The 14,278-nt window shown below is 29.0% G+C and overlaps 1 protein-coding gene across 1 annotated transcript; it reads left to right on the top strand.

Annotated features, from left to right (window-relative positions):
- The first annotated feature begins 6,722 nt into the window (after positions 1-6,722).
- On the top strand, positions 6,723-13,940 carry LOC123291650 (histone acetyltransferase Tip60). The gene is made up of 8 exons (XM_044872010.1): positions 6,723-6,916; positions 6,981-7,038; positions 7,114-7,182; positions 8,055-8,551; positions 9,146-9,229; positions 10,626-10,950; positions 11,377-11,539; positions 13,700-13,940. Exons 1-8 carry the CDS (start codon positions 6,872-6,874, stop codon positions 13,914-13,916), a joined length of 1,458 nt encoding a protein of 485 aa, XP_044727945.1. The 5' UTR covers positions 6,723-6,871; the 3' UTR covers positions 13,917-13,940.
- Positions 13,941-14,278: the final 338 nt, after the last annotated feature.

The raw sequence follows: 14,278 nt of genomic DNA, 5'->3' as shown, positions 1-14,278 counted from the left end.
TAGAAGGTTGTTTTAACTGATAAGTAGCTTTTAGTTGGTAGTATATAGTTAGAAAATCAAATTTGAAGGGCTTACAAAATTCGTTTTTTCGGGCGGAAATTATAAATCGGACAATAAATTATTGGCATTTTGTTCTAATTTTCGAGTGGGAGGCCCGACTTCATAGAGTTGTAAAATTAATCCAGGCCGCGATTTAGTTTCCAGGGGTTTTCTATGAAGCTATATAAAATAGAAGGTATTGAAAATTAGTTAGCGCAGCTTCAAATAGTATTTTAAGGGAGCGGTTATATTTCAAATAAACGAAAGAAAATTTTCCCTAGATAAAATCTAAACGAATTTTGAGACATAAAAACTTTGGTCTAAAATGTAATGCGGAATGAAAGTCGTGTGGAATCATTTACAGCGTTTTATTTTGTAATCTTTAATTATTTTAATCTTTATTAAAATATCCATTCATACACGTAAAATTTAAATGATAAAAAATCATTGCACTGTAAAATTTGAATCCAAATTCTAATTATTTTATCTGTAATTAAAATTGCAAACATCAACAGTTTACAAAAATATTGCTCACGTATTTTCACTATCTTTACACATAGGGTTCCGTAGGACTTAATGCAACGTTAAACGGCTTATTAGGATTATAGTTATTTACTACTTGGTATGATTTTTTTTTTTTTTTTTTACATATGAACTTGAACGTCTTCAAGTTCAAGCAGAGATCAACTCTGTTTTTTTTATTTTTATATGGAACCACATATTTTTTAATTTGTTAGTTTTATTAACTTTTCTAGTTTATTAAAAACGAGCTGACCCGGCGAACTTCGTACCGGCTAAGAGTCAATGAATGTCATGTTAGTTGGGCATTCACTTCCCCTGCCCCGCTTGTCTCCCCCTTTCGTTCACAATTTCATGGCCTTTAAATTTTTTGGAACGGAACCCTTATTTTTTAATAAATAATATGTACCCCATTATATTTGCTGACAATTTAGCATTCTATATGCGCAAAATTTTTTTAAATGTGTAAAGTAGTATATTGAAAAATGACGTATTTTCATACAAAATATCATACCCCTATTCTATCCCCTTGGACCGGAGGGAAGGGGATTAATAGCTGTTCTGCTACTCGGGACGGTTCGTTTTACCTACAATTTATTTGATAATAACTTTTGATCAGCGATTATTCATGTTAATTAACTTGCAGGTCCAATTCATTAATAGCTGTACTTAGCCCGTCCGCTTAGACCTACCCCATAGAGCTTGCTGCTCAGAAACAATAACAGTTTACCAAAAAGTTAAAAAAGTAATTAAACTCACTAAAATTTCTTCATTCAAAAAATGTAGATACTATCTATGCAGAAGAAAAACACGTGGTATTTTTTATTGTTTTTACTAATTTGCTCACGTAGTAATTTATAAACATACGAATATCAATTCAATATAAAATAGATTTGATGTTGGTTTTTTTATTCATAGATTCACACGAGTGTTAAGTTACTACAAGTGCTCAAATTAAAAAGAAAAAAAAATGATACGTTTATTCTTAATATTCACCGTAATATCAACGGTATTTTGTAATACACCAACAGGACAAATATTTAATGGCAACAATACATCAACGCAAAATGCAACACAAACCGTTAACGATAAGACGCAAATCGTGAACATAAATAACACGCGTAACAGTGAAGTGAACATCGAACAGAATATCGTTCAACAAACAGTGATCTCGACATCAACCACAACAACACCGAAACCACAAACCATTCAATCACCTGCAGTATCAACAATTAAACGAAATTATCGATTTCCACATATTGTAGTTTTACCATCGATATCACGGCCAAAATCACAACAATCTCAACAATCACAAGTGAAATTATCATCACTATATCAACCATTACAAAAATCACCATACAGTACACAATCGGAACAAATCGCTGCACAAAATGTACAAAATTATCCATACAGTGATTCTATACAATTTGTTACAACCGATATTGGTACACAATATCGTGATAATAACGATTTTTCAGATATTTCAACGAACCGTTTAACAACTGCATATGATTATTCTCCTTATGCAGTGTATAATCCTTATTATCCGTTAAATTTATTTAAACCTTTCCGTCCTATAAATCCTTATTTACCCTATTATTCATATCCATATTATCCTATTTTACCTTATAATCCCATACAATCTTACCATGCACAACCTGAAATAACCACAAATAGTATTCAAAATATTGATAATTCAACACGGGTCGTACAAAATGTGAGAAATTCTCAATATGTAGGACAGAATAATGATCCAATTGTGTCAAGTGTAAGGATTAATAATGGACCAACTGATGTAATTAATGATCAAAGTAGCAGTGTTGAAAATTCTGTGGAAAGTGTTGAGAATCCTACAACAGTTGTTTCACCAAATAATAATGATAAAAATAATCAAGATCTACCATCTGATTCAGCTGCATTGGAATCAAATTCCAATGAGAATGAAGTTTTGGATGTCTATGTACCAATTTGGATTGGCCCACACAGTGAATATAGGTATTTGGAGGGACCACCACTAGCAATAAATAATTATTAGAGAGAGTCGTCAAAAACAAATTTGGTATACATTTATATAGCGGGTGAACTTATGAAAGAAAGGATACGGTTGAAATTAATAGTCCAATAAAATGAAGTTTTAAACTACCATAAAAACGGGAGTCTGCATTTTTGAATACAAGTTTGCTTTAACATAAATTTGATGTATACATAGTTAAAAAATATTGAATTCTATTTAGGGAGTAGAAAAAAATTAAAAACTTCCCCCCAAAATCATTTTTGAAAATAAATCGAAAACATTAAAAAATATAGAAAAATGTTTTGAATAAAAAATGTAGATATATAAAGTCATTTCTAATCACTTTTGACGTATTTGCAATGGAAATCGAGATATTTGCAATAATCAAATCTAATTTATAGCTCAGCCGCATAAAATATGAAAAAATTTCTTCCAGAAAATCGGAAAACCCTTCAAAAATTACGTTTTTCAGTACTATACATGATATTTTTTTTTTGTGGCTGGGGTATAAATTAGATTTTTTTTATTACAAATATCTCGGGTTCTATTCCATATACCCCAAAAGTGATTAAAAATGATTTTTTGAAAAATTTTGATGTTTTGATTTTTTATTTAAAACTTTTTTCCTCTTCGTATGTTTTCGAGATATTTTCAAAAAAAATGATTTTGGGGATAGTTTTTCATGTTTTTCTACCCCCTAAATAGAATTCAATATTTTTTAACTATGTATACCTACTTCAAATATGTGTCAAAACGAACTTCAAAATATTCCATTCCAAAATGCAAGCTTTCGTTTTGATGGTAGTTTAAATCTTCATTTTATTGCACTATAACAACTCGCACGGATATTTAGATTTCGAAAAATAATCTTTATGAAAGCTCCAAGTGTGGGCTATTATGTAAAGTAAAACGAATGTAATATTAACTTCTTTAAATGGAAGAATCCAATTTTTAGAGAAGATTCTTTGGTAAAATTATGAAAATTTTATTTTAAATATTTTTTCCTAGATTTCAATTTTCAGGGTTCCGTAGACTACTACAAGAAAGGACCCTTATAATTTCGGTATGCCTGAGAGTCTTTTTCAACATTTCGCACCATTTTAATTAAAAATTTGTTTCTAACCATGTAGGTAGATTTTCAATTTACAATTATTTGTCGATTATTTTTTAAGTAAAATCTAAGATCACTACTCTCTATAAAGGTCATTTTTCGACATCTTAATATTCTGACTGTATGGTTGTTTATTCGATCGTATCCTTTATTTTAAAACACCCGGTAAATTATTGCCGTGTGTGTTGTTGTGTACCGTTTGCTTTACATATTCTTCAGAGTTATATTGATTTTGAAAAAATTTTAGAGCTTCAAATGAGCGTACTGATTTTATTTTTAGGAATTCTCTTTACTTCTACAGGGCAGATTGCACGGGAAATGCAACTATATATTTATAGAATTTCAGGGTCTGTGATTTTCATTATACCTATTATTAATTTTAGTCGATTTGTTATTGTTATTTATATGTGTTATATGTTATATGTTATATATTTCATTTATTGTTAATAAAATTTGTTTTCCATGATACGAAATTACTTTTACAAATTTTTTTATTATAGACCAGGAAAAAATCCGTTATTGAATCTTTACTCATACTATATTATGCAAGTATTATACATAATTAAAACCTTCTTCTGGAATCACTGTATCTACTAGAAAAAAAATCGTTGCGTATTTTTAAAGATCTAAGCATACATAGGGATTAGGGACAGAAAGACGGTAAGCGACTTCGATTTAAACTATGTATTGCTGATGATATTTGATATACATAATTATTTAGCAATTTTCTCCGAAGGAGAGCTATAGCTTGTGTAGCAATTCGTATATCAACTCCAGGGCCGGATTAACAAGAAAGCAGAATAGGCAGTTGCCTGGGGCCCTCGATTTTAGGGGGCTCCCGAAAAATGAAAAAGACTTCTAAAATTTTCTTACAAACATGAAATTCTAGAGAGTGAAAGAAAAATATAATCAGAACTGAAAATAAATTTTACTCAAATAAATAAAACTCAATTGACCGCATTCAAAAGGCGACGACCGACGAACTAGACAAGCAGTGCTAAATTACCCATTAGGCCGGACTAGGCCATGGCCTAGAGCCCCCGACGGGCAGGGGCCCCCACGAAAATCTGATATGATTATTTTTGAACAAAAATTTTCAATTTCAAGTTATTTTTTTTTCAAATTTCGAAAAAATTTCTTTTCAACCAATTTATTTCATGATAATATGTATTTTGAAACTCAAAATATTCAAAATAACGATTAATTTTAAAATTATTCAAAAAAGAGGGCCCCAAAATTTTATTGGCCTAGGGCCCCCGATGGGCTTAATCCGGCACTCATTTGACAAATTGTATGTGCGTGCAAAGAAGTGTATCGAAGTGAAAGGAGAGTATATCACTACATAATATAAAACAAAGTCGCTTTCTCTGTCCCTATGTCCCTTTGTATGCTTAAATCTTTGAAACTACGCAACGGATTTTGATGCGGTTTAATAGATAGAGTGATTCAAGAGGAAGGTTTATATGTATAATAACATCCATTAAATAGTGGAGAAGTACTGCTATTTTTGAGGTTTCTAATGTGATGTCGTAAATAATTACATTTTTCATTAACATGTTTGTATTGTCTAATGACAAGAAAGCTGTGAACGTTGTTTATAAAGACATTCTGTAATATGTTGTAAAAATAAAATAAATAGTTAAAAATGTAAAAAGTTTTTCTGTAGTGTATTTAGTATCAGCATTGCACCCGTGCGAAGCCGGGGCGGGTCGCTAGTTGAATAATAAAAAAGAATTATCTCAAAATGTACACTGGTTGTTTTTATTTTGAAAAATTTCGGTTATTTTTGGAACAGAGGGTGCAGTAGAAGCCTTCAAGCGGAAATTTCAAATAGAATGATGAATGATTAATGATCATGGATGACAAATAAATGAATGTATCATTTAGTATCACTTAAAAAATATCTTTTTGTGAATGTTCGAGAATAGAAGTTAATGAAAAGATCGAGAATATTCGAGAACAATAAATGACTGGAATTTTCTATAATATTCTGGAACATTTGAATTTGTATATAAGACGGAGAATTCGTTCGGGGATAGTCAAGTCTGAGAATACTCACCGTAAACAATTACATAGTAAAAACTCATAGTCATTTGTATAAAATTCTAATGGAAGATCAATTAGCCGATGTATTTCCTAACACAGAAATAGCTCTTCGGATTTTTCTAACATTAATGATCACAAATTGTTCTGCCGAACGATCCTTCCCTGGTGGAAAAAATATTTGAAGAAAGAATAAGAAATTCTGAAAAGTCTTAGGAACTTTGGATTTCTTTACGTTTTCGGACTAGTCTAATTCAGAGTTCTTAATACTTTTTTAAAGTTTCTAAGACTTTTTCAGAGTTTTCTAAGACTTATTAAGACTTATTCTTTTTTCAAATATTTTTTCCACCAGGGTTCTCGCAATTAAAAATGCGATGTTAGAATCGAGATGTTAGGTATACTTTGCATTGAGTCAGATTTAATGAACAAAATCGATATTGATGATATAATTGATGAATTTGCCAAAAACAAATGTAGAAAACGACATGTTTAAAATATAGATAGTAATTTTATTGATATTATTACATTGTGACAATAAATTTTTTATGAAAGATATAAGTTTGTATTTTTAATCGAGAAAAGAACGGAACGGACGTGAAAGGGCTCCCAAACTGTTTGCCTAGGGCCCCGTTGAGGGTTAATCCGGCCCTGATCAATTCTTTCAGTTTGTAACCGCGCTAAGTCTCATTTAATCCATTTCATAACCTGATAATTATAAAAAATATAATTCATAATTCCCTGTTATGCATTGTAAATAATTCTCAAAAAATTGAAAAATCTTCCATTTAATGTCTAATATCAAAGAATACAGATACATAATAATATGTAAACAGTGACATCTGTTATTAATAAAACCAAAATCAAACCTAAACTAAACCATTATCTGAAATTCAACTGAAAGAAACTAAAAAAGTGGAAATTGTTATTTACTTTTTATTCCAGATATTTTTTCATAATTCTCATAAATGGGTTATATTAGTATTTATAAATAAAATTATTCTAAATTACAATATTTATTGTAAATAGTTTCAATTTCATACATAAAATGATTCCATGTGAATTTAAATTATAAGACTATCCATGTTAGTAAATATAACCTTAAAATAATAACAGTCAACTGTCAATGTTAATAAAACAATTTAAAAATGTTCGACGAAGTTGATCCTGAAACATCAATATGCGATTCAGTTGTTAGTATTTGATAAATATATACCATAATTTCATTTATTAAAAAATGTTTATTGAATGTTCTAGGCGTCGTTGGTGGAAGGATGTCGTTTACCAGTTCGAATGCAAGGAAGCGAAGATTGGCGTATGTTTGTTTATATATCTATAATAATTTAAAAACTATAAATTTGATGTTTTATAATTTTATCTTGTGTTTTAGCTCTAGCAGAGCTTGTCAGCATCAAAGATGTACGAGGCGTTAAATGGTATTATGTTCACTATATTGACTGTAAGTTAAAGTAAAGATCAAAGTTACTTATTTAAGCATCCTATATAAACTATAAAACCTATTGAATTAAAAAATTGATTCCAAAGTTTGTTTAAAAAGTTATTTGATGTCTCTGAACTGTTTTTTTTTTTACTATTGAAGGATGTACGATTACCTACTGTAGCTTCTGAAAGAGTTAATGCTTGATTTTGCTTCATACGTAGTTCGAGTGTATATAAATAAATTTTAAAAGATTTTCTTTTCAAAAATTTCATCCCTTGTGGAAATAAATCTGTTCTGGAACTCATAATATTTAGTTTGAAATTTAGAAAAAGAATATGTGAAGTCAAATTATCTCTGAAAAAGTCAGAAAATATGAAATAAATTATTAATCAATCGTTTAATGACAGAAAATAGTAAAAAATTAAGACTCTTTCGGAAGAGATATTCTGAGTTACTAACAAATTTTTAGAAAACTCGAAGAAGAGAAAATAAGACTTTTTCTGGTTATTTTTCTGAGTTTTCCAGAGTTAATCAGTAAAATTATAAAAATTCGTATTGTCGAAAAATTAATAATTGTAGGTTTTACTTTTATCATATTGAGTAATCTTAACGAAAAATAAGAAAATTTACTAGTATAGTTACCTGTACCCGGGGACACACTATATATTATAATTTTTGTGGGGAAATAGATAATTTTATTTTTACTAAACTACACCATTCGTATTGTTGGCGCCTTGTCTTTCAAACAAAATTCTTTGGAACGAGTTTTAGAGCGTATATACATATTTTAGTTAATATCTAAAGTCCGCTGGGAAAGCCTTTACCCGAATACAGCTCCACTAATTAAATTATCCTATAGAAATTGATCCAATTTATCGTATTGTTTTAAGTTAACAAACGTCTGGATGAATGGGTAACAGAAGAAAATTTAGATACACGTAAAGTACAATTTCCACGCCGTGATGGAACGAGCAACACAACGGGTGTTTCTACACCACAGAAAAAACATATTGGCGGGGGTGGGGGTGGTAGTGGAAATTTTTCATCCGTACCGAATAGTACAGATCGTTTAAGTGTGAAACAAGAAGTATCACGACCAAGTAGTCCATTGGGTTCCAGTTCTGATTCGAGTGGATTGATGAATGGAAGTGCTGTGTTAGCAGCTGCTCTGCAAAAGAAAATGAATCGTAAACGTAAGGGTACCACAATTGAAAATGAAGATTCACAGGAAGCGTTAAATGCAGCTACAGGTGGACAAAGCGGCCCAAGAATGTCGGGGAGTATGGTATCACATCATGATGATATTGTAACACGAATGAAAAATGTTGAAATGATTGAATTGGGTAGACATCGTATTAAGCCGTGGTATTTTGCACCTTACCCTCAAGTAAGTCCTATATTTTTAGTTTAGTTTTTTAGATAGGGATCAGGGAATAAGTTAGCACAAACTTAATTTTTTCAATAAAAAACCTTTTTTAATTAAAACTTAAATTTTTTTCTTGTCAATCCAGCGAGGAGTATAATAAATTTGTTGATTTTTTAAAGTTTTCTTTTCGAAGGTATTACAAACCGATGATTCAAATGTCTGGTTCAGATTCTATACTGTCTAGAAACTGGCGGTTTGCTTAAAAAAAAAAGAAGCAATAATTAAATTCTGTTTTATTTACCAAAATAAGAATTTCTTTTGGTAAGCAACACAATTTTAGACCTTAACTTGGCAAGGCATGATATCTTACATGATAACCTTTGTCGAGTAATTTTAGTGTTAGAAAATTCCATGAAAAAACTATTTTCGGTCTATTCTGAAGACTTATCAAATAAAAAAATAAAAAAGTTTTTCTATTTAATCTAGACTTTCCTAAAAACGCTCTTTAGAAAGTAATAAGCCAGTATACACAATTTTTAGATCAATAATAAGACTAAATTGTTTCAAGAACTTAACCAAAGTTTTCTAGAATTATTAAAATATTTTTTTTTACAGGAGATGGTACATTTGCCATGTATATACATTTGTGAGTTTTGTTTGAAATATAGAAAAAGTAGAAAATGTTTGGAACGACATTTAGTAAGTAACAAATTCTTTTACGAACCAATTTAACGCTTTGAACGCCAAGTGCCGATATATCAGCACCCAGGATAAAACTTAATAAGATGATATCCAGATATATTGCATGATATATTGAAGAGTTGTCTTAAAATATTTAGCCTGTCAGCTACTAGCAATAGAGTGCCATTTTTCATAATGAATTCACTTAAAAAGCGAGATATTTTTAAGTATTAAAAAAATTTTTCTCAATTGTGTGGGTATATTAGGTATATGTACATACATTACATCTAAGTATTATGTACAAAAATCACGACTGTTGTCACAAATAGTGCACGTATACAGAGTGTTTAGTAATTCGATAATAATATATTCAAGGAGCTTATACTTTTTTTTACTAAAAATCGTAAAAAAACTACTAATTTTTTTAAATTTAATCTTATGATTATTAGAAATTAATAAATCATAATGGAGTTAATCTACGAATTTTTTTAATTAAAAAAGTAGAATTTAACTCGATTTATTTTTGAATTTTTTTGTTTTGTCGATAGGTTTAAGTGTGAGTATATGGCTCAAAATCTCGATTATTGTCTACCGATTCTCGTTTTATCTTTTAATAAACGAAGAAGCTACTTTCCAAGAATGTTTTATATCATTTGGCATATGTGGGCAGCCATCATTGGCAAGAAAAACCCATCGAAATAGGATAAATTTCTTTCATTTCATGAATACAATATTCTACCCATATCATAAATCCGTACAAGCTGATAAAATGGATAGCTTTCGCTTTTTTGCACAAAATCGTTGGTTTACTCATTAACGATTTATTTCAATAATTTCATTAATTTATATTAAAAAATAATACGAAACGAATATTGAAAATGACGTCTTTTGTTGTTTTGGGTACATTACGGTTAAAAATTGTACAATTTTGTTTATACAAAAAATAAAAATGTTTATACAATTTTGGAAAATTTATGAGTTGTAGAAGCTCTTTTTTGAAATTGCCACGCCAAGTGTATAATATATCTTTGGAGTAATCTTCTTCGAAATAGGTAGAAAGAAAAAAATTGTTGTAGCTCGTGTGATTTATTGCAATTAATTTTCCACGTTGTAATGATTTGAGACATGCAGAGTATTTTAAAGGCATAACTAAATCATTAGCTATTAAACAAGAGTAATTTTTCCAAGAATGCTTTAGTTTTTGTTTGACACGCAATTTTTAATAAAAAGTGTGAAAAAGTTTAAAAGTGCGTCTGCTCGAACACCGTACATTTTCATATTAAAAAAAAAATTTTAAAAATCTCACATAATTTGTTTAATTTAAGTTTAAAGCTGGGTAACTCTTAATGAAAACTGTACGCATATCCTTTATTAATCAAGTAAAAATTTTTATAATAATTTGCTTTTGTTTTAGGATAAATGCAATTTACGCCACCCGCCAGGCAATGAAATATATCGAAAAAGTAGTATATCATTCTTTGAAATTGATGGTAGAAAGAATAAATGTTATGCACAAAATTTATGTTTATTAGCAAAATTATTTTTGGATCACAAAACATTATATTATGATACAGATCCATTCTTATTTTATGTGATGACAGAATTTGATAATCGTGGTTTTCATATTGTTGGATATTTTTCAAAAGAGAAAGAATCTACGGAAGATTATAATGTTGCATGTATTTTAACGCTGCCGCCATATCAGCGTAAAGGCTATGGAAAATTGCTTATCGAATTTAGTAAGTTTCTAATACTTGTTTTAACTTAACTATATTCTATATCGTTAAAATTCTGTTTTATAAATCTAACAACATACATTTCATTAAAAAAATTACAAAATCCAAAAAAATTTGATAATTTTAATTAAAATTGTTTAAAAATTTGAAAAAGTGAAAATTTTACCTTGAATTTTTATGGTCACGCATCAAACTTATAGGAACAAAATACAAAATAACAGCGCATTTGTTCACACAGCCAATTGATCACTATTTGGCTTTTGACATCCATTGTTTTCGTCAAATTACGCCCTTAATTTGAGACTTTCAAAATGGGTTTAATACCCTATTAACATTAAAAAGTAACTTGATTCTGTAAAAGACAGGATCGAATCATGTTAAATGTTAACATTGTTTCGTACATTAAACATTTATTTTTTTTCGTTAAAGGTTACGAACTATCAAAATTTGAAGGTAAAACTGGATCCCCCGAAAAACCATTATCTGATTTAGGTTTATTATCGTATCGTAGTTATTGGGCGCAGACAATAATTGATATTTTATTAACAATGAAACCAGTTGGTGACAACGAAAAACCACAAATTACTATTAAGTAAGTATTCCTGTTTTTAAACTAAAAATCAACTTATGGAGGCCAAAACTGAAAAACAAAATACATTTTTAAAGCAAGAAGCTCTATTTAAGTGATTTGATCTTTTAATTTTGCTTTAAAATAACTTATATACAGTAAAATTATAATTTCAAATTAATTAAATTGAAATATAGACTAATCAATGGCTAAATTTTAAATTGCCAAGTTTCAAGGTTTTCCCTTATAAGTTAATTTTTGTATAATTTTTATTTAGGAATATGGATTGTTGAAGAAATTACATAATAATATATCGGTTAGAAATCGGGATTTCACAGAAAAAAAAGTGGTGTATTTATTTTTTTCTCTTTTTTCTTAGAATGGCTTCCTTTGGCTACTAGTTACTGCCAAAGACTGTTAAAGACTGCCAAATTGAAATCACTTTTATTGAGCTTCAAAAAATAAAATTAAATAATTATAAAATTCAAGAGTTTGAAATTTTTAAGCCATTAACAGTCAGTCACTGATAACAAAAAGTTCAAAATTGACTTAGTTGTTATCTTCTCTTGTTTGTATTCAATTTTAACCTTCGTATACTCGCGCGCAGAAATATTACATATACTAAAAACTTAAATCTAAACCTTTTTTAAACTGTCAAAAACGCGGGCATCCAATTCGGGGACGTAATATCGGTATCATTATACGAAATAACACAGATAAGTTTGACAGAAATATTATTCATAGACAACTAATTATAATAAATATAAATATTTATTATCTATGGATATGTTATACCCAGCTGTCTACACTGAACTAACTGATGGTTTATGGTTCATACCGATATATATGACATCACATCAGGGCTTGCTCGCGTTTTAGATCACGTGATATACAGTTTAAAAATTACGATTTTTAATTTTAATATTATAAAAGAAAAATGCGCTTTCATGACTCGAAATCAAAATATTTAAGTATATTTTTACATAAATTTTAACTTTTTTCAAATTTCATAATTTATTTTTTACTACCGAAAGTACCCTATTACATACTTATTACGTAATACTGTTGATTTTTCTTAAGAAGCAGTTATAACTGAATAAAAAAAACTAAAAAAATTTTAATACTTGAACTTTATTTAGTACAGTATTTTAAATCAGCCTCTTAACAAATAACGTAATTTTTGATACTTTAATTTAAATAACATAATTAATGAAAGTAACAAAAATAATAAATTTAATTAACAAAAATAATAAAATAGCACAAAATAGTATTAATCAGTAATTAAATGGAATCACGTATACCCTAAAATGATATCACGTATACTCGCGTCGGTCCCACGGACCGATAACAGTAAGTAATTATCACATGGCCACGTGACACCAGCGCTTTCACCGCACAAAACAATGGCGAAAAACAAATGAAGAAGCTACTAAAAATCGAAAAGTCACAGTGTTGACAGTCTGTGAGAAAGCAAAGTGAATTTGTTTGTCGGTCTGAGAGACCAACGCGCGAATATACGAAGATTAATTACAATACTTGGGTAAAATATTTATTATGTGCATATTGAATAAAACAACAATGTATTTCCCGCAGCCAAATAGCTTAATCAGCAGTTCAATTAATAGTCTAGTCTTTTTACTAAATGCCGCCGTTCATCTTCGTTACGCTATTTGATCTCATGAGTACCAAATAACAATATGTTATATTTTAAATTACGAAAATAAACAATTTCTAATGTCAGATATTAAATCTGTTTTGTCAAATGGTCACCTTGTTATATGAATGGCGTGAGCATCAGCCAGCCAACTCATTAATTTTTGTATTAGATGCTACGGCTGAATATACCTTCAGGCCGCTAGTTAAACTGCGCCATTTAGAAAAAAAGGTAAGATGTTAATTGAATGCCTAGTTAATAGTTGGCTGCGACATACAAAAAATTATTAATATTGTGTAAATGTTCAACTTTTGAAAGAATAACAATTGTAAGTAAACAGAATCACTTAGCGATATCCATTTCATTAAATTCTGAATCACCACTCACCCCCCCTTTTTTTTCAAATTCTTAATTAAAATGTTAATTAGATAGTTTATAAACAATGGATATTTGTTCAGTAACAGTTCTTTCCAATTCAAACTAGTTGTATGAATTGAATTTCATTAGACTGATTGATTTGTTTTTTGCAGTGAAATATGTGAAATGACTAGTATTAAAAAAGAGGATGTGATATCGACATTACAAAATTTATCATTATTACATTATTATAAAGGACAATATATAATATCAGTAAGTAAAGATATAATTGATAGTCATCGTAGTGCAATGGACAAACGATCTGTACGAATTGATCCCAAATGTTTACATTGGACACCTAAAGATTGGGGAAAACGAGCAAAATGGTGATAAACAATTTTAAATAAGTCAAATACAAAAAAACTTTAAAATAAAAAAAATCTAAAAAATAACATTAATTTTATTATTTATGTTAATGACCTCAATTACGTAAATGAAATAAATCTTCAATTATAATGATATAAAAAAAATTAACAAAATATCGGCGTAATATAGAAATAATTGCCACCGTCTTGAAACTGGCGTGAAAATTTGTTTATTGGGCTATAATAATATGTAAAATTCAACGCTCAAAACCTTGAGAAATATGACTTGAAAATTATGCATCGGATTAAAGAAATTTTTTAACCTGTTTTAGCTAGCATAATTCTACATATATTGGTTTTTGTTCTACATTCTTGCAGCAAAATTGA

Source organism: Chrysoperla carnea, chromosome 2 (assembly GCF_905475395.1).
Source record: "Chrysoperla carnea chromosome 2, inChrCarn1.1, whole genome shotgun sequence".
NCBI lineage: Eukaryota > Metazoa > Arthropoda > Insecta > Neuroptera > Chrysopidae > Chrysoperla > Chrysoperla carnea.
This window is presented reverse-complemented; position numbering and strand designations above follow the sequence as displayed.